The 23,170-nt window shown below is 34.7% G+C and overlaps 1 protein-coding gene across 1 annotated transcript in view; it reads right to left on the bottom strand.

Moving 5' to 3' along the window:
• Positions 1–20,199: 20,199 nt before the first annotated feature.
• LOC126474663 (potassium voltage-gated channel subfamily KQT member 1-like) overlaps positions 20,200–23,170 on the bottom strand; it is a 291,118-nt gene continuing 288,147 nt past the window's right edge. Inside the window, exon 12 of the mRNA XM_050102142.1 lies at positions 20,200–20,501. Within this exon, the coding sequence (XP_049958099.1) occupies positions 20,400–20,501 (102 nt within the window). The 3' untranslated portion in view covers positions 20,200–20,399. The remainder of the gene's footprint in view (positions 20,502–23,170) is intronic.

Raw genomic sequence — 23,170 nt, 5'->3', positions numbered from 1 at the left:
TACTCCTGAATAGAAAAAGAAGCTCTGGCCATCATATTCATATTAACACTCGAACTCTCAGAGGGGTCAAAATGACCCTTTTCAGTTTTTAAGTACTAGCTATGTTTTGAAGAATGATTCAAGTGGTGTTTACTTTTGTGACATTTATCTATTTGACATGTAATTTCATTATATTAAAAAACAGTGCATTTCACCTAATTCATTATCACTTTTTTCTAGTTTTACCTTTAACACCCAGAAGGGTCATATTGACCCCTTTAGAAAAAAGCTATAATTTTGTACATAGTTATGCAATACATTTGTCTCATGACAATGGACTTGGTTCACCATTGTTCAACATTCCCTTGTAAGGATCAGTCTTTCAAAAGTGATTGTCAAAATGAATCAGAAAGAGTATTTAAGAGATGAAAAGATTCTTCCAGAGTTACAAAGAGTTATAGAGTGTGATTCAGATGGTGACAAACTATTTTCTGATGATTCAGAGGAAGAGTTTTTACTGCAAACATTGAGAGAAGATGAGTCATCTAATACTAATGATTCTGATCCTTCAGATACAGATAATGGAAGTTTACAGACTAGTAAGTATATTATTATTATTGCTGCTAATTTATAATCATCATATTCATATCTACATATAATGTCACTGTACTTAATTTAGATTTTATGGTGGCTTTCTTAAATTTGCTCTATTATTCGTGCTTTATAGATCAAGAAGAATCATATAACAGAAGGGGAGGTAATCCTGTTCCTTGGAGTGTAGAACAAATAGTCTGATGAAAACCATAAAGAAGTTGCTCCTGGTGGAACAGTCTGGATAGAAGCAGTGCTAATTCACAAGGTGAGCATCTTCCTAACCACAATATTTTGAGACAATCTCATCTACCTACACCACATGTAAAAAGAAATGTAAGTGATGAGCTTGTACCAAGTGATTGGCACTTTTTCATAGACAATTATATAATTAATCATATCTTGAAATGTACTATAACCGAGGCACACAGAATACTAGGAAACGACAGCTGGTCAATGACCACAGAAGAACTAGAAGCATTTACTGCAATTATTTATGCTCATGGTGTGAGTGGTTGCATAAGTACAGACCTTCACAGCTTATGGTCAGATTCCTGGGGCCTACTATTTTGTGTGGAAACCACAAGTAGAAATAGATTCTGTGAGATTATGAGATTTTTGAGGTTCGACGAGAAGTCTACACGCTCTCTATGATTACAGAATGACAAGTTTGCATTTGTTTCTGCTGTCTGGAACAAATTCATAGAAAACTGTACAATGTGTTAAAAACCTGGAAGTGACATAACAATACATGCACAGCTCTTCCCAAGTAAAACTAGGTGTCTGTTCACACAATTCATGGCTTCAAAGCCTTACAAATATGGGCAAAAATACTTGTTAGCTGTAGATGCTGAAAGCAAGTACATACTAAATGGTTTCCCATATCTTGGTAAGAATACTGCACAATCCCAAGACAAAAGGGTTTGAGATTATGTAGTGATGTGCCTTATGGAACCATTTCTGTGCAAAGGAAGAAATGTCACTACAGACAATTACTTTACTTCGCTCAAACTAGCCAAAAAATTGAAAGAAAAATCGAACTGAGCAAAGAAGAGAAATACCACATGCTCTGAAGTCCTTGAAGAGTCCTCTTTATTCCACAAAAGTTTTAAAACATGATGATTTTTCCTTGACAGTCTATCAAGGAAAGAAAGCAAAAAATGTGCTAGTAATGTTGTCCCTTCATCCTAGTGTTACCATAAATACAAATGAGAAAAAAAATCTCCTCAAACTGTATGTTATTACAACAAAACAAAATTTGGGGTTGACATAGTAGACAAAGTAGTGAGGCAGTATTCAGTCAAGGCTTCCTCAAGAAGATGGTCAGTGCACTCCTTCTACAATACCCTTGACCTAGCAGGAATATATGCATATGTAGTATTTAGGGCTGTTACTGGTAATCAGAGCAAAAGAAGACATTTTATTCAGCAGCTTGCAGATGAACTACACTCTGAGTATATGAAGACAAGTATGAAAAGAATGAAAATGAAGATGAAGGCGAAATGCCACACAAGCACCGTAAATGTCAAGTTCTCAAATTCTGCAAATATAAATGGATTGTGGGAAATGTGCAAAGGAAACTGAATACAAACATGTCAATTGTGTAAAACAATGAAGTAGCTGAAATTTCTGTACACATGAAAAGTTCAATTTTTTATGAATTTAGAACAAAGAAAAGTCTGTTACTTGCTTTACACTTGTTTGGGTGTTACCAGGTTCAGTGAAATTTGTTTATATGTCAATAAATAATATAATTGTGTCTGTTCTTTTCATTCATGACTCAGCATCTGAAATGGCTATAAATCTTGCAAACACTAAAATATAATAAATGCTTAAAATTTCGAAACAGTAGTTCAGAAAACTTTTTTTTAAATGTTAGGGGTCAAAATGACCCCTGTTGGTATTTGAGGGGGCAGGCAAAGTCTGGTCATCCAAGTGTTAAGGAAATTCCAAGTTTTGGTGTACAGCACAAAGTTTCACCTCTTCATGGATCATAAACCACTGACCTCCTAAGTCAATCCAGTAGCAAAGATTCCAGATGGGACTGCTCACCAACTCCAGCACTGAGCTTTATTTCTGGTGTCTACCAGTATAAGATTCACTTCCCCAACATGTCTGACCATGCCAAGCTGATGCCCTGTCCCATCTTCCATGGGGACCCGATCTGGAGTTCGACAAAGAGGAAATTCTGCATTTTCACATTGATGAAGGAGCACAAGCCACCGTAGATTCTGTCTTCATTACCAGCTCCCAGGCAGCAGACACAATCAGTAACGATGAGGTACTCCAATAAGTCTGCAGTCACATTTTTCATAGATGGTCTGTACAACCACCTCCCAGAGCTTCTGTGACATTCTGTCAGCTCATGTTGATTCACAGAGAAATTCTGCTCATTTCCAATGAGGAATACCCAAGGATAGTCATTCGTCATTCCTTATGTCAGCATTTAACAATTGCACCAGGTTCACTGGGGAGGGGTTCCTGAACTAAATTCCTGGCTTGCAGGTTAACTAAATGGCCAGGCATGAACCAAGAGATTTAACTACTCACCTGAACATGTACATCCTGCCAAGGCCAACAGGCAGCCCCACAACATTCATTCACTTCTTGGCTGCCATGTGCTCATTGCTGATTTTGCCGAGCCACTGTTTAATGCCATGTTGTTTATAGTGGTTTACACTTACTCCAGATTTCTGTACATTGTCCCTTGGAATGCCGTGTCAATCACCAACAACATCACAGCCTTAGAAAAAAAAAAATCCATTGGAGGTCTGCCAGAAGTGCTCATAACTGACAATAGTCCACAAATTCATAGTGAGGAATTTCATGCTTTATGTCTCCAGCATAGCATTCACCACATTCCAACACAAATTTCCAACAGCAGTCTAATGGGGAAGCCAGAGGATGGTCTGTACTACCAAAACTCAGGTGAAGAAATACTTCCAGGATCAATTTACCAATGCATCACTAACTTTTTGTTTGAGCAGCTACAGGTCCACGTCAACTGGAGGAAAAATGTCCAGTGGAACTTCTCCATGGACAGCAGCCATGGACACTCTTGAGCCTGCTCATGCCACCACTGTAGCCAGTTCCACCGCTACCTGTTTCCAATTTCTGCCCCAGGACCTTGGTGTGGGCAAAAGGATTTGGCTCGCAACCAGCCTGGATTCCAGGAACCATCATACAGCAGTGGTAGGTTCTGCAACATGCCAATCAACTTCATCCCCAACTAGTTTCCCAAGAGTCTTTCCCTTTCTCTTTCCGCACCATCATTACCAATCAGCTATTTCCATCCTATCCCAAGACATCCAGCCAGCATAACACCATACTTATAAATGTCTTTTGTCCACAGCTAGTTGACCAATGCCACACCCCAACAAGAGTGACTTATTCCAGATGTTATCCAGCCACAGGGCCTGCCCTCCCCAGACTACAAGATTTCGCCTGGTCACCAACCATGAGAAATTCCACGTAACAATGAAGACATGCCACTGGCTCCTTTTGCTCTGGTGCTGAGGCCCACACCATGCAACTGTTGCCCTGGCTGGGGCGTTTTTATCCACGTGCTCCTGTGCTCTGAGACACCAACAATGCAAGGGAGGACCCCATGGATGTGGCTTTCGTTTGTGAGCAGATGTTTCCCCAGTTCCACAAAGGGCAAGGGGTGTGGTATCCAGCAGTATTAAATCTCCACACCGAGCAGCAGTGTGCTCAGTAATGCACAGCTGAGAAACTCATTGTTGGTTGCTCTCCTCCATGTGCAGCCTGCTGCTAGCATCACAGGTCACCTTTGCACACATGCTCTTCAAGCCACAGTGATCAGCCACCCAGAATGCACATTATTAGCTGCCTAGAATATACAGCAACCCCAGCCACCAGCTCCATCAAATATGAAGCCTTATTTGACACAGTCACCAATGTCTACAAGCAAGTTCTCATTGTGCTATGTTCTACTTCACAACTCAGAAATGCTACTCTGCAGTGCACTGTTTTCGTCTTGGACTGGCGTACCTGCTGCTCGATGTTGACTTGGCTCCACTCTGGACTTAGAATTAGGCTGTCATACTGGAACTTGGACTTCAGTGTTCACTAGGCTTAGTATGTCAATAGACTTGTGATTTTCACCGGAATTCCAAATTCCACTCGCATTTCCTGGATAGTGGCATAACCACCTTCAGTTTATATTATTTTCATAAAGTGTTTGCCGACCATTTGGCACTTGGTGAAAGAATTATTGGCACCAGTGTTGTGTTAACAAACTGTGGAACTGTGATATATTTATTGTGTCATTCCTGGTTATAACAGTTTCAGCAGAAATAATGCTATTATAAATGACAGTAACACAATGTATATACAGTTCCATTACAACAAATTAATTAAGCTAAAATAATTAATCTTGGACAAGATGACTCATTTCTAATGGAAATATATAACTACAAATACTCAGATAGGATTGTAAGCAGATATATAATATGGAAACTACACATGGAAAGAAACTCCTAAAAACAAGCACAAATGTATTTTCAATGAGGGAAATGTCCACTTTGTTGTGTACGACTTCATACACAACAGTAAGAGGAGGGAGCTACAGAATGTTGTGGCAACTGTCATCGTAAGAAAGCGGTACAAGGGCAGAAATGATTAGCAAACAGATTAACGCATTAAACAGAAGATTCACATCACTTACATTTCTCCAAGCAAATGAAGACTCAATACAAATAATGCAGCAAGAAACAGAGTTCAGCTGTCTCAGTGTCAACAAGAACGAAGCACTAACAAAGATATGGTAGTGTAGTGGCTCCAAGGGCAAGTGGGCTGAGCAGCTGCTGCTGGCCATCCTATATCATGGCAGCAGAGGGTGTTTGAAGTCCAGAGCTGTTGGAGGTGTGGCATGGTGGGTGTGCTCCAATGGGTCTGCTCGATCCCACACGAATGCAGTGTTGGATATAAACTTGCAATTCCACTGCCAACTGCGATACACCCTGGGGTGGTATCAATACGTGATACCACACACTTCAGTAAATGTAGATACATTATTGAAAATGTACTATGATTTTATCTTTCTGCATTTGTTGTACTGTATTCTGCTGTGAGCTTGTGGTAGAAATTATCATATAAAGAAAATCTTAATTCTACAACAGAAGATCATTAGGTGTATTGTCTAAAATTCTTTGTATAATCCCACAGGAAAAAATTTAAAGAACTTAAAACATTGACAATACCTATAGTACAATTATGTTTGTGAAAATAAACTGAAATGCAATTTTAAACAGTGATCTGGACGATTGAAAACACAATGGGTAATTTCTACCACACTGAAAGAAAAAATGTGTACATAATAGATAAGTTTTCTGTAAATGGCAGTATAGAGTTCTGTTCAACAAGCTGCCTCAGTGTCTGAAGAACATAAAAAATTCGAAGTCTAGAAATACATTGAAAATTTTATTTTTTATTTTGGGCTGTCCGTATAGTGTTACAGAACATCATGAAATTCAGTATGATGGCTTCACTCCAGCTTTGCTTCCTGGGCCCCCTGCGTGGTAGGCGGTAATGCTACCACTACGCTATGGAGGTGGATAGGCAATGATTAATACACTCATATAAGGGGTATTGCACCAAATAAATCCCACAAATGATCCTCTAACACTGCATTATCAATCCTCACACAAACCTTATTTGAGTTGTATCTCGGACTCTGCTTACATCTCTCCAACAAACATGGCTTAATTACAAGAAATACCATTACTTTTCTCATGTAATTCCACTGTTATATATAAAAAACTGCAAAAAACCATTACTTTATATTATATCTTAGTCTGTTTCAAATAAATAACACATAGTCTTAAGAATTTTATTCTACTATTCTGTACTACTATCTGTAACATGTGAGATCATAAATTGTGATTTTATATTAGTGGGATTGTTTGAGGATTTTTTTGCAATACACTTAAAGAGTAAATTGTAGTAAGTCAAAATACTTTATTTTTGCTATATAGTAACACATTAGAAATTAAAACGAGTCATGTCTCCATTTACTTTCCCAAAATATGTTTCAACATCATTCATCCACATTCATATTTCAGAGAAAAAGATACAGAATGATAGAGTTCACTTATTTTCTCTACAAAAGTAATTATTTCCAAGACTCATATCCAATACAGTTTGTATCATAGTAAACATACTTACATATACACAGTATTTAAAAATGGAAATGGAATAGCTGTCTTCAAATCATTAAAGTAAAAATATGTTGGTGAGATTTATAGGCATCTATGGTGATATGATCAATGGTAGGAAAGGTCTTTTTTAAATTGATAATAGTAATATATAATATATACTGTCCTAGTAAGCGTATAGTAGAGACAGGAGTAAACAGCACAACATTACAAGTAACTTGAAGATAAATGTTCAGCATTTGCAATGATTATTAATACTGAAGATTTATTATAAATTTTATGGCCCCTCTTACATGTAATCTCAATATTTGAGTAAAGAAACATCTTCAGATGTCATACATGTTACTCTGTGACGGATTAAGAATGTTTGTAGGTTTTTAATTATCTTGGCAACTAAAAGTAATTTTTAAGCAAGATTACATGTTAAAAAGGAGAGAAAAACCACCCTGTCATAGTTCTAAAAGTAATGATCTGAGTTATAATTACTTAATTTCTGATTCTTTTCAGATTAGGATGCACTAAGGATTAAATAAAACATTTGCACCTACAAACAGTCTCTCAGTTTCTTGATTTTCCACAATCCTATTTTCCTCAATTTAATAATTTCAGATGTTTGCTTTGAAAAATTATGTAGAGCAAAAACTGTATTGAAGTGAGATCATGTAGCTAAATTTTGGATTTTTAGGTTGTTTAGAGGACGTACTAACAGCATGTTGTCATGATAATGTAAATAATGAACAAGTACTACACTGTCTTCTGTGTATGTGAAAATTATACCAGGAATTCATTTATAATAGAAGAGGGAGGCATAAATTATGGTTGTTTCTAGCAAATGTATTGTTGGAAAGATTAAAATTTCAATGATGTCTGAAAATGATGCACTAGTATCATCTGTTTATCTCAAACCACAGTCAGTTTAGTATTATGAGTAGTTATTGTGCCTCCAGGTGGGCATAATTTATATAGCTATTAGTAGCAAAAGTGTAATTGTTACTCGGGTGATTTATAAGCAGACTTAGGGATTAAACACTAATTTAATTTTGCCTGTTCTTAAGATGATTGAGCTTAGACTATTTTCTTGGCCACTTTGGATATAACTCCTTAATGTACAAGATTAAGTCAGACATTCTGCATAAAATGTCATGCACCCTTCACATGATGGAGTGTATTCATCTCTGTTGTACTTCATGGTTTTCATTTCTTTTCATTTGCCTGTAGCTACAGATAATGGAACACACTCTTTGTCTCAGTAATTTTCTTGATGGCCAAAAGGAGGAAATCATTACTTGTTTTACTCTACTACCATCTTGCAAAGTATCCACATGGTACTCCACTCCGATTCTGTGGTTCTAAACAAAATTACAACTTTCTTAAGTCAACCATCAGTCTACATAATATATTATCCTAGCAAAACCCATTTAATGAGATTTTTTATTTAGTCCATTCTGATACTTGGATTTATTTTTCCTTACAATGAAAGACAACCTGCTAATTGCCAGCATTAGCCTATTCCCAGACTTCAACATGCTATTCACATAACCCAATCAAAGAATTGCAATATCCAGATACATCTGTCTATATAACACATTCCAATTATTGTTGCTGTAATTACTACTCTTCTCGATTTTAAAGTATCTGAATAATCTGCCTCAAGGACCAAAACATGTTTACCAACTTCTGAGTATATTTTATCCACTTGCTTCAATAGGTTCGTTCATGAGCATATGAACTTTCTTTGCACATGCTAATTTTAGTACTACTTCACATGTTCTAAAGCATCTAATATTTGCTTCAAGAAGCTCTGGCATAGCAAGTAATATTGGGTATCTAATGGCAACTTTTATAATGGAAAATTCATTTAATATTTTTGTCATTGCTCTTTTTATGTATTACACTTTGTATTCATTCAGACTTTCATGCCCACTTCTTGATGTATTGCCTGGTGGTGTCTGTTTTTGTTCTTTGGGCAATTGCTGTTTCACTGACAATTTGATATTTCATTCAGCACAATTTGTTGACACTCAAAGGTTTGTCCTTTTATTACTTGTAATCAACTTGGCATACTTTTTCTTCAGTTCTACCAGCATACCGACAACAACAATCTATGAAGTTTACAAATTCCTTTGTAAAGATTTATTCCTCTTTAAATGAACATTTGTACTTCCCTTTATAGAAATATGCAAAGAGATCTAACCATTTCTTTGATAAGATTTTTCTTTTTAAACTGTTTTTACACATCTGTAGATTTTTCTATGTTACTGACAGCTCTGTACAGCTGCAGTTTAATGTATGCAAGACTTAAATTTTATTATACTCCTTATTATATTTGTACCCCCTGGAAACTGATTGATTTGACTGGAAATTAAATCTTATGCATGATAATAGTTTACACATTTCCTTTACAAAACACGGAAATATTTCTGATAACAAGCCAGTACATCATATGGAATATTCTATATTTAATTTAAGTGTGCTATACAGAATTCAATTCATCTGCTTTAATAAACAGATTCAGTTGTGGCTATTTTATGTGTCTTAGTTCTACAAAAATCTGTTAGTAGTGTTGCAGAATTGCAGTGTTGTTTCACCTATAAATCTCAAATAACAACTCTTCTCCAACTAGATATATATGAACTTCAATCATAGCAGCATGACTCAAAATGCATGCTGCTCTCTACAGCTTTTAGTGGACCTTGTAGACCCCACTGTAATGCCCATATTTACAAAATTACAGTCGTACAGTATTTTTACTATAACTGGTATGTAATGTTTAGTAATCTCTCTCCCAGATCTTAAAATATTTTTGGCCTATTTACTGTCTATGATAATTGCAACTTATTACTGTATGCTATTTTTCAGTCAATGGCATATAAATGAAAATGCTAACTCTCATGAAATTACTCCATCTTTATATCACCTATTAATTAATCGTCAAGGGACATGTATGTCAGCATAAAAGAAGGGCCTTGCATGGTTAAGCTAGAGTGAAGTAAAAATGATTAATCATCTTATAACCAAGAAACACATGGTGAAAAGAATGTATGGAGAGCAAATATTAGTACGAGAATGGTCATGAAGGGCACTCTTTTGGAGGAAACAGCAGAAAGTTGAATTACCCAAATTAAAAATACTGATTGGAAAGTACAGATATTCTTTTATCATTCAGTGTAGTGTTCTACATTCTCAATGTTTTTGTTCTGTAATTTTGTTTCACTCATGTAGATTTCATTTTCTAGCATTTTCTTGTTCAATTCTCGAATACATAAATGAAGTCTTTTGATGTTTGCTATAATTGTTGTTCTCCACAATTGTAATGATTTCTATGGTGTATACAGTTTTATTGTATTCACACCATTTCTTCTATTTCTTTTGTTAGTTAAAGTTTCTACAATTTCTTTTAATATTCAACTACTTATCAACCCTTTCTTAACTGTTAAACATGTTGGCTGATCATTTGTTGGGAACAGTTAATTGTTTTTCAGGTTATTGCAATGACATACATTGTAATCTTTAAAGACAATATTTAAAAAAATAACAATTTCTATTAAATTTTTTTCTGCGGAATACATAATAGAAGAAGAGGAAAACTGAGATCACCACTGAAATTGTCTCTTTTTGAATGTATGAATCCTGTATTACTTGCATAATTTTTTCTGTTAAAGTAATGCTCATGTTATAAACTTATGTTTTTGTTAGTTGAACTAATGACTGAATATTTTCCATTGCTTTCCCTTAGAAGCCTTCACTGAACTACTATATGTTTGTCAACTGATTTGATACGTGAAACCACTAAATAATATATTGCATGTAAAAAAAAAAAAAAAAAAAAAAAAAAAAAAAATTAAGCAGAAAATTATAAACAAAAAAATTTTGGGTGACCACTCACCAGTAGCTAATTGATGAATCGCACACAGAAACATGTTACAGCACAGACACATTACTAGCTGCTGAGCTCTTATAGGGGGTGTGTACTGAAACTAGAAAATAAGCAGTAATTCAAAAGCTACAAAAGTTCTATGCTGTCTGTTTGTATGTGCAGTGCATTAGTTATCTGTTGGTAAGTGGTTACTGTTACAGATATTTGTTTGTTGTTACTATCCTTGAATTTATGGTACTATATTTTGCCAATTTTCTTAGTGCTAGACATTTTTCAACGAGAGTGTTTTCCATATCTGTCCCATTTACACTACAGTCAAGTTATTCCTTTATGAGTCAGACACTGTGCTTAGTTGGAATCTAATGTATGATACCGAAATGTGTTTGTGGCCAATGGTTATCCAATTATACTACTGGTTTTATCATGGAAGATTTGAAAACAGCAGCATTTATTTCTTATATGAAGTATTGATAGTTAAATTCACTGTATTACCAAGTTGCAGAAAAATAACATTGTACAGTTATTGATTTTGGAGGCATAAGAATTATATTACTAATAGCTCTAGAGAACCCACAAGTAAAATCATGAAAATCTGGGGCCATAAAGTTTTAATACAGGCTTCCAAGAGATTTCAGAATCTCGTTACAAAAACATATGTGCCTGATATGTATTATTATCAACGTATTTCAGGAAATACAAACTCTTACTGTATAAAGCACTTGCTCTTCCAAGTACAACATCTACTGTAAAAATAAATTTTGCCTTTACACAGTTTTAAAACCGATCTTCCACACTGTCCATAAATGTTCAGTATAAGACTGACTTTGTGCATATCACAAGAAGCTAAAATTTATGTGTGACAAACACTATCAATAAAACATGGCAGCTGCAAATAGTAGCTATTTACAGTACACTGTTTACACAATGTCCATTAACTTAGGTTAACCAACTCTGAATGATATAACTATATTAAGTAAATACAGTTATGCTTATTATTTACAAACTGAGCTTACTTACTCTCTCTGAAAATTGTTTACAACAATGCTTAGATTTATATAATTATGTACAAATTCTGCATGGCAGATAGATATCATTAATCACAGGTATGGAAAATACACTATAGATTCATATACTACAGTATTTATAGGCACAGATGAGGCAATCTCTAAAAAGTCAAGAAAAAGTCATTACAATGTATAATACCAGGATCCAACAATGAACAATTTCATTTATTGGTTACTCAGTGATGCTGCACATGTCTATCAATGCCTTTAACATTCAATAAATAATGTTCTATTTGTGTAATCTTTTAAAAAGCTTTTTTACTTTTTAATCAAAATAAAATGGAAGAAGTTTTCATAGATTCTCATATCCTTACAGCTTAACGAGTATATTAACAGTCACAAGAACAAATAACAGCAATTTCTAGTAACTTATATTTACACTTCAGGCAATCTTCTTGCCAGAGTTAAATAAAACTCATACATTTTGCAGTTAAGAGATTTATTTTTCTGCAGTGTGTCATCTGCAACAACAAATTTCAATATACATTTTTAATCTGATCTGCATTCTCAAAAAATTTTCTCTCCTTCAATAATTACTCCTTTGTGGGAGATTAGGCCAGCTTCAAATTACTTATTGCTCTAAGAATGGTCAGTAGTTCAAGCAAATGATTAATTGTGGTTTGTGTTCCAAGCATTCACAAAAAAAAAACAGGCAAACAAGTTAGCAAATAATACTGTATCAAAAAGATCTATTAAAGAGACTGGAACCTGACAATAGATGAGAGAAAAACTTTGATAGTATTTGTTTATTGTATTAAGGTAATACACTCTTCTCACAAGTGATGAATCAAATGTTATGAGCATCCAAGTGCAAGATCTCAGTGACGACCCTATCTAAGCATTGTTTTTCTCAAAGCTGCATTTGCTATGTATAAAGATGCACTGATGTTTACAGAAGTAGTAAACTACTATGGCATATATTGAGATGTATTTCAATTAATTTCACCATTTTAGAATGCAAGACATGGCTGGCATCAACCACAGTGACTAATAAATATGAATCCACCTGATTAAAACAATGAGGAAAATACGTTACAATGCAGTCACTTTGTTTCCATGATGCAGTCATTGGTTTAAAATGCATTTATAAATTGAAAAGGGGGTACCAAATGGTCAAATGATTAATAATAGGTGAGAATTCCAGTGATATATTAGGCTGTAAAATTTTTCGAGATTTATGTTAGTAGTTTATGTTGTTTTAGCAGTATTCAGGTAGGAATATCTCAAAAAAATTGAAACTGTTCTCATCTGTGACATATTTCTTTGAACTGATGCATTTCTAAAAACTGAAAAATTAATAAAACATTTTACATAAATGGACAAAAATAGATTTTTTACTTTCAATTTAAAATTCTCCAACTAGTTAGAAGTTGGTTAATTGGAAGGAACTGTCCTGTAACTATCTGACATCAGATTCATGTATAAAGTGTTGACTGGTAAGTGTTCCAATGAAAAATTAAAAATACCATTGTCATTTTCAAAATGTAATAAAGTATGGTGCATCACAAATATTGATCCCAGCACTTCATTATCGCACACAGTTATTCCCATTCTAGTGCAGCATCATTTCCTTGATGGTGGAAAAGGCATCTGAATAAACAGACGAGCTTTCTGTGTCAAGCTGTGTTCCAGCAGTGAAATTATTTGGTCATTTTGTAGCATTATTACAGCTAACAAAATGAAGTAAACTAGATGCTCATAACGCTATACATATTTAGTAACAACTATTTCATTCAGACACTTGCTGCTTTCTGTGATGGAATAATGGCCCTAAGCGAATGGAAAAAAACTTTTCTGTAATGATAATAATAGTTGCTTTTTCATGTTATAAATTACACTACTGAATCATGAGACTGTGAAACTATGTAGTCACGCCAAGAGACGAATCTGTTATTGGCTACTTTATATTTCTAAATATTAGCTTACAATATGAAACTGGTAAATTTGACCCGCAAATTCCATTACATCCTAATCATTGTAACAATTTTTATTATTTTTCATCATATTTAATTTATAATGTGATAAGAGTCTTAAAATAGCTGTAGGCATAACTTTTTATATTAAAGGTCTAATAATGATCTGGAACTCATGAGAGTTGAATGATGGAGAGAAATTTAATTAACACATCAGGATTCAATACTTAAAACATAAGAATTAGCTGCAGAGTAATGGTTAAAAAATTATGAATTACAAAAAAGATTCCTGTTGGGATATATTTTATGCCTACAAACAAGAGGTTCTACAAAGACAGACTGAATATCTATAAAAACATTTATCTTTACGAGAAGTCAGATTACAGCATATTTCTGAATCTTTTCATCAACAATCTTTACATAACACTTTTACCATATGTTCTGCATTAGTGGAAAAGTATTTGTGCCCTATACCAGCAAAGTTCTGAACACAGATGACAACAATGAATTCAATGCACTTATACATACTATGAAACAATTATCATGAGGAACTTACAATCTGAAATTTATAAAAATTTGTGTTACTTGCATCAGAGCGCACATAGAGCCCTTTTGGAATTTTCTGTGACATCACTTACTGTTTTTCAGTTTGAATTAGGATAGTATTTTTGTTGTTGCAAGTAGACTGATTATCCCAGTGGCTGTGACATCATTATATAATTAACAAATATTAATTATTTTTATCTATAATGATGAAGGCATGAAGTCAGAGATTCTGTATTCCATCACTCTTAAAAAATAAGGAGTTTCTTCCAAGTAGCTTAATTTAATTTCAGTTTTGTACTCTCATCACACACATCAGTGATACAGAAAAGAATGTACTCACTATAGATGCTTTAATTGTCTTTTGTAATGCTATTCATTTCAACCCACTGACTTTCCCTGCTTGTAAAATATGAGCTGTGAAACATGATATTGATCTGAAGATGTAAAACGTAAGATTATGATGACAGTTTACAGAAAGTCTTTGGAAAATTTGAACTTTGACAGCAATAATATGTTCAAAAAGTTCCAAATTTTTAAATATTATCTATTTGACTAATCTGTAATGACCATTCAAATTTTGTTGGTTTTGAAATTATAGCCAGTTAGCTATAACAAACTGTTTCATTAAAATATTTTTCTCTAAACTGTATATCATTATGAATATTTCAGTATTTCCTGACTGTAGCTTTCAGAGCAATCTGTAGCATGAAAGAGTTGGCAAAAACAGTTTGAAAGTATTAACCACTGAAGGAATGATTACTGGAATTTAATGCCCCAAAAAATCAATAAGAAAACCAAGCATGCCAAAATAATATTATGCAGGTTCTAAATCTGAGTGATCTGGAATTAGTTCAGCAGTTTAAATCTGAAAGTACAAGTGATATAGTGTGCATATATGACAACTATAAGCAGACAGTTGGGATAAGGTATATTTTCTCACAACACAAATATAAATGTTTAAAAATGATAAAACTGAATTCAAATAAAGAAAATAATTAACCTATTAAGAACAAGTTGTTACTGCATGATAAATAATTTTTGTACCAAGAAAGTGGTTCAAAATGGTTTCTTGCTGATCTCCAGACTCATACATCTCAAGTTGAGAAAGAAGTTATGAATCAACATGAAAAAATTGTCTTAAACAGTCTATGACAATTTAGACAAGCCAAAAAATTTTTATTCATGAGTATTTTACAGTAGAATCAACTGAATAGTAGCTTCTATCTATAAGGAAAACTATCACGAAGGAGAAACTGCAATGAAATATAAGTAGAAATAGCATCACAAACTGAAGCAGCAACATCAGGCACACACAGATGCTCAGAACAAATAATACCTTTTGGAATAATGTGTCACTTCATTTTGAAAAACAATGAAATGGAGATGTGAACTGAGACTAAACACAGATAAGTATGGAAAACTGTCTAAGTTAAAGAAAATGGAGACAGAGGACGATTGAAAAGAGGTAAATAGACAATCAGATGTAATTTGAAAACTTGAAACATAAGAAGCAGAAGTGAGGGCAATGGACGAGTTAGAGATAAGGGAAAGGTGAACCTAAAATAGATGGAGAGATATAGCAAAAAAGGAAAGCAATAAATAGAAAGAAGCAGAGGAACAAAGTATGGCCTTGAAACAGTTAATCAAATGAAATATACTGGACAAAGAGCAGAAAATTGAAAGTAAATGAAAAACTATGGCAGTGATAGAGTAATGAGAGGGTTGGCAGAAAAATAATGTAGGGATGGTGCTGGTGAGAGAGGAGCATGTGAGTTGTGTGAATGAATGATTAAAATTTGCTGACATAAATGTAATGTTAAGGAAAAGAAGCATGCAGTAAAGTTCCCATACACCAAGTTCAGAAATGCTGATTTGTAAGAAATTAATTTCTTAACTGATGAAATGGAGGTCAAGGTCATGATTATTTAGTTGCTAACTATGTTTTGCAACAGAGTATTGGGTTATATCACTATTGACTCTCTCTATATTTCTGTCTATCCTCAAGAAAAGTGGAGTGCTCTTCATGCTTACATTAAAGGTTGAGCATTAAGCAGTTATAGTGACCCTGGGATGAAATGACAAACATAGAATTTATACTAGTAACACTGAGTTCTCTGGTGAAGAACACATTCTTCAGTACAAAAGCTGAGGCCTTATCTTTGCTTTACTATTTATAAAAATTGTAATGTTCTTTCAAACACCAGAAATTTCAGATGTAAAAATTCATCTCCAAAACTTCAATGAACAAAAGTACCTAGTGACACTCCTCTCCCCCTTTTTCATGAATGTTAAGTTTTCTTTTCTAAATTCATCCTTTCATGTCTTTATTTTTCATATTTTATTTATTTGGGAACTTCTTGATCATTATATTTTTCCACACTGTTGCCCATTTTCAGTTTATATGCCTTTGTGTTTAATGTTTATTCTTCTGGAACCAGAACTTCCTCTTTTCTCTGTTGCTAGTAACTACACAGATTTTAAATTCTGCCTGTTGCTGGCTTTCCTTTGGTGTCCTACTGTTCACTCTTGATCCCAGGCTAGTAAAGCACTGGTTTGAATGCCCATATCTTTTTGCTGTATGAGGTCAGATGAAGAGATCTTTGGTTCCAAAATCAGTTCTCATGACTATCTGTTTCTGACTGTCACTACTGCTGTCTCAGAAGAAGATTTTTTTCCCATCTCTATTTGATTAAATAACAGTACAGATGCACACATGTTTGGAATGTAAGTCTTTGCAGACTAAGGAATCAGTAAAAAATACCAGTAGAGCTTTAGTCATAACAAAACTTACAAAGGCAATAAGTTGACTACTTTGTGCAGAGTTTGTTGTGTACATGAGGAATGATTACTATTCAGCAAATATAGAAATTGCTGAGAATCAGAGAGCCACAAAGAAAAGATAATAAACATCAAAGCCTTTAGACAAAGGCCCTCTTCAGACAGCAAACGTACAAACAACTCCACATACAAATACAGGCAGTCAGGCTGCAGCATCAGGAGACCACAGTGGCTGGGTTTTTGATAGCATTGTACTGTACACGTAAACTAAGTTGATCAGTGTTGGCTGATGGGAGTGACCATAAAGGGGAAATGGGAAATGCCTTTATGGCCACTCTCATCAGCTACTGTGCCGAGTGTCAACTTAATCTGTATGGACAGTACACATATTTGTTAATTATCCAGAAGGACTTAGCAATTTATAGTCTTTTCTGTATTTGGGAACAGTGAAGTAAACTCAGGCACATAATTTTTTGCTTCAGTTTTAGAGGTAAAACTATTTCTGTATGTGCATGCTACTCTCTCTCAATCTCTCTCTTTCTTTCTTTCTGCTTCCCCCCCCCCCCCCCCCCCCCCAAATATACAATATTATAGAAGAAGTGCTTTCACAAACTAAGACTGGAAAATGTGTCATCAGACGTAGAAGAGTAAGAAAGTCATACATGAAAAGAGGAATGAGTGCAAAATGATAAAGAACAATAAGACTGACATGTGGTGCATAGACCCACAAAACACAAAACAGGTTTTGAACTCAGGCTCTTTCTCTGGTAGAAAGTACACGAATTCATGCACACAACCACACAGACACTGACACACACTACTGTGGCCATGGTGCTACTGATTATTGACATCAATAGTTGAGATAATCAACAATCAGTGTCACTGCGACCATGATGGCATGCAACTGGGTGTTTATATTGTTGTGTGAATTAATGTACGACTTCCTCTAGAAAAGGAGCCAGAGATTCAAAGCTAATTAACTCTGTCTTCTGTTCCTTATGTCTACGTGTCATACATCAGTCTGCTATAGGTGAGTGGTTGCCTCTTCCTGATTTTATGTATTGTTCCATCCATGAATTTCCACTATTGCTAAAGAACAATAAGAAGTAGAAAAGAAGACAGAAGCAAAAGTGGATTGTAAAACCACAATAAGTAATCGAATGCAGTATAACTCCTCATGCACATCTCTCACATTCTAATAATAGAGGATTAAGCAAAATTTCTTTTTTACTGCTTTCTTTATTTTCTTACTCAATCCGTAACTGCAATTCAAATTTCTCTACCCGGGGCTTACTTATTTCTTAACTGCCACACTACATATTATTATGATTTTTATAGCAATTTTATTTCTTTGTGTTGTAATGCTTGTGATATAACTGTGTATACATCAGTTTCATTATTTTGTGAAGTAATTAATGAACATGTTGTATAACACTTATAGCAGCATAGTAATTTATCTTCAAACATAGTTATGGCATGGCTGAAAAACTAAGCACTAACCACTGGAATAATACAGTGTTAGATCAATGTAGTTTTAACTGGGATTTTGAAAACAAATATTGATTATGGAAAAACAGCACCACTGTATTAATAAAATGTATGCCATTTTCAGTATTCCACAGAAATGAATGACTTTGGTAGTTTTTTCCTCTTGACACACAACATGTACATCCACTGAAGAGTTTTCAACGTCAAGTTGCTTCACATAGTCACAGAGTGACACACAATTTGCATTATGTAATGGTCATCCAAAAGGACTGGCTGTGTGCTCAACATGATGCCACTTCTGAGATAAAAGTATGTTACATTACAAAATTCATTTCACTTTATGTGTAATTTCATGTACAATTTGCTATATAAGTTGTATGGGATGAACTCTTATATTGTGGTAAACTCTGTCTCGTAGAATGTTCTATATTACATTCATGCAAAGATATGGTAAAAGTAGGATAAGATGGTGCTGATACTTGTAGTGTTCCTTGAAAGTGATATTATGTCACTTTCACCTTGTTACTCTTTAACAAACTAACAATAATGAGTTAATTAGACATAACTTAGTTATATAAAGAGTAATATCAAACCAAGATAGTTATCGTAACATGCAAGGAAGCACAGGATATCTGTTCCCAAGCGGAAACTGGGCCATTGTGTCCAGAATGAGTGGGTATTTAATTCTTATGAGTTGTCAGAGCTGAATTAAACTGTTTTATCTTTGGAAAACAACACACTGAATCTCATTCAAAAGCATTTATCAGGCATAGCTAGCCTGTAAAATTTTCAACTGGCTGGATCTTTAGATAGCTGTGCCCATGTGAAGAGAATTTTTGTTTGAAGTTTACTTTAATTCCAATATTCAGAGAGTATTTCAATAAAAACATTTCATCCCGTAATGAAACACTACTTTAACAATTATCTTGAACAAAACATCATAAGAAACAGCAGGCTTTAAAGCAAAAAAGATTAAGTTCATGTTATACAAACTGTGGCCCAATTAGCCCATGCTTCCTTACTTACTGACAACTACTGTAACAATGTTGTTACTTGCAGTCTTTCAAAAAACAACAAGCAGAAGTAAATCTCATCAAGGTAAAAATTTGGAAGAGTTTCCAAACTGAACTTAAAAAAAAAAAAATTAAAAAATAAAATTAAAAAAAGGTGAAAAGAAACTTTATATTTCACTGAACTGCAAAAAATATGAAGTAACATGGAGAGTAACTTGTGGTTTGCACTTGAATGTTCAAATCATCTTCCCGAACCTCTTGTGTTACATTATGCCTGATGAATCAATGAAAACTTGCCTAGTTTTCAAAGTGATATTCTAAATATTGCACAAGCAAGTGCTGCTCATCTATATAGGCATCAAGTTAGTGCCATTTTACCCTACTATTACCTAAATTTAAATTCACTGATAGACTGATTGTTATTGCATGTATCTCTATTACTAATTTCTTTCAGTTAGAGGTGTTATAAATATCATGGTCAAGTTAGAATGGTGATTAATCCTGCAGTATTAATATTGGAATTAAAAGGTCTATTAAGTACTATTACAATTTATATCTAAATCTTTGTGCAAATGGTACATTTTTGTAACAGCTATACTGACAACCAGGCACTTGTAAACACACTTGACAATCAGTCTATCAGAAAGCTAATGCAATTTTAACAATAGATGTATGTATATGTATTTAAAAAATATAAAAATGCTATCTGAAGTCTCATCTCACTAAAATGGAATCAAATACTGTATAATGGTAAAAGTTAATGGAGCACTCCAGTCACTTAAAACACTGCATTTTTGTCAATCACTGTCCAGTGGAATTTCATTTTATTTACACATCACACATCACGGGAAAGGACAAAAACTGTCTGAAATTCAATCCTGAAAGAAGAGTAGTTGAATAACAAAAATGTCTCACAAGATAATCGCTGTGGTGATAAAAATAGCTGTAGTGCCCCACAGCTGGGCTCACCGTTGCTAGACTTCATCTTCAACAGACCGAAGTGGAATCTGCTGCTTCTGTGCAACAGCATTGAGGACGTATACTAACTGGTCAAGCTTCTTCTCCATCACACATAACTGGTCAAATGGAAACAAAGTATGTAATTTTTCAAGACATAAAAAATTATCTATACAAAGTACTGCAATTAAATAGCAAATAATGAAATCACTGAACTGTCCCATCTCAGGCATTGTGCTAATGATACAGTTTTATAACCCTGGCATAATGCCTAAATATAGGCTACATGACATAGTCATGAATTCAGCATAAAGAGCATGTAGCAAAAAATTGAATATACCAGTCTACACAATGCACAATGTTCCACAATTTGCTATTAGGTGCTTTTAGGGAAAGGCTAAGTAAATAAGGTTATATGATGTATCAAGTGCACAGAAACAGTCCATTACCACACTACAAGGGATACAAAATTGTTTCATGTTTTAACTCTCACATTAAAATGGATCATTCTAACAAAAACAGTTTACTGGAATAACCACTGTTTTCTCTGTATGAACTTTACCTTGACAGTTATGACATACACATTCAGAAATATTAAGTCTACAATACAATTTTGTCAGATCCTCTGCAGTCATGTCTTCCCCTGAATGTACAAGGGTTTTATAAACAAGACCCCTTATGTAGTTTTACATTATGCGCTTGTCTAGCTTAAGTGTGGCAGACGAGTTTGTGAGACAGGGAAGTGGGCCAAGTTTGGAATGAACCTGGGCAGTGGGTCAGCAACTGTTGGTATGGTATAACAGGCAGATTAGTGTATTTTTTAGTAGTTTTCCATGCATTTAAGCAACTGCTTGGCTGGTTCTCAACTCCATCATAGAAAAGGTGATACGCATAGACTTAAAATATGATAACAATGAGAACAAAATTTACACAATTCAAAGGCAGATGATAAAAATGACTTCCCTCCCTTAGTTTAAGTGATGAGTGCTATATCTAGACACAAAGTTAGAATAGAAATAAAGTTGCCAAAATCATATAAACAGACCCTGTATGATGTGATAAAAGATAGACAAAATAGACTTCTTCTGTAGCTCTACAAGAAAAGGTCCAATGGAGTCAAATGTTGGGAACTTTTGGTCTACCTGGACCTATCCATCTTTTCACAAATGTTGCATTCAGGCAGTTTCCAAATGTTGCATTCAGATGGTCTCTGATGGGAAATACAAACATAAGGTGATACAAGAACAACATCAGATGAACATGAGGATAACATGTAGGAAAACTGTGCAAGAATAGACAGTAGCACAAGAATTAAAAGTAGATGTCAATTTTGTTTTCTTTGAAAGAATTAAATAAACTGTATCCATTCATATGTTTACATGTAAAATTTTATTTAACTCCCCACCACACCATTAAAACTGTTGTAGTTGTAAAACACTCTGTATATTATTTTGACAATATTATGACAAGGATGGACTGCTATCCATCATATAGTGGAGATGTTGAGTTGCAGGCACACAGAACAAAAGCACTGCTAAAAAAGTAAGCTTTCGGCCAGAAGGCCTTCATCTCAATTTGACAACATACGCACACTCACTCATGCAAATGCTACTCATACACACATGACTACTATCTCTGATGCCGAGACCAGACTGTAAGCAACAATGCACTATGGGGGAAGCAATCTGGTGGTGGGGGATAAGAAAGAGGCAGGGGCAGGGAGGGGGATGGATAGAGAAGAGGTGAGGGGGGGGGGGGGGGGGTATGATGTATCATGCAGCGTAACTTGCTGTGACAGTGCGAGAGAGAGACAAAGATATTGTTTATTACTCTGTGGAGGTCAGCGCTCACATAATTATTCTTAGGATATAGAGTTCTTTTGTTCTTGTTAAGAGTAATTTTTTAGGGGAGGAGAGCCATTCTTATGATGTAAAAAATCGACGCCATTGCGAGTTTTTGATTCACATTGTAAAATATAAGTGCATATGGAAGGAAATCAGTTAATAGAACAATAAAATATTGTTCATTTCAAGAAGGTACGTCTTATTATACACCCAGCGATGTACTGCTATTGTGATTTACTAATAAACACCAGTTGAGAACAGTTCCGAAGGGAGCGTTCAGTTCTAGTGAAATAGTTCGATGTTTTCTTCGGAAAAGAAGTCACTTCATGGATCATTCAAATCCACAATAGTAACTGGACATTTCTCAGAACTGAAAGCAATCTGATTGCTATGCAACAGAGCCCCGAAGAATATTTCTCCGTATTTTGGTTACCACTTTCAGCTCAACACGGTATCTGCAGCATCTGGAGCAGATTTCTACAACAGTGGAAGCGTGTAATTGCCATCAGTTTCACACACCGCCCTGTGTACGCTGTATGTATTTACCCACAACAGTGAACATAGAGTTACTCACACAAATAGAAAGACAATACTAGGTGGTGTGGGGAAACATTTCAGTATAATGGCCCTGTAGAGCTAAACAGTAATTAGCCTAGTAAGAAAAGGAGTCGTTATAAATGGCGACCGTGACAGGACACGATCCTGATACAACACTCATAGTGAACCTGCAATATAAATATGTTAGTAATTTAGTAATTAATGTTTCATTGTGTGTATATGTGTCTAGTTTTATAGAGTAACTACATTACGGTCCTTTGTATGTTTCATGCTAACGCTAACGTGCGGTAGTATCTTGTGAAGAGAACGAGTGCGCCGTCCCAGCAGCCGAGCAGAAACTTCAAAAAGGCCAGAACATTTGAATTACTAGCTTTCTTGAGCATTTA

Source organism: Schistocerca serialis, chromosome 4 (assembly GCF_023864345.2).
Source record: "Schistocerca serialis cubense isolate TAMUIC-IGC-003099 chromosome 4, iqSchSeri2.2, whole genome shotgun sequence".
NCBI lineage: Eukaryota > Metazoa > Arthropoda > Insecta > Orthoptera > Acrididae > Schistocerca > Schistocerca serialis.
This window is presented reverse-complemented; position numbering and strand designations above follow the sequence as displayed.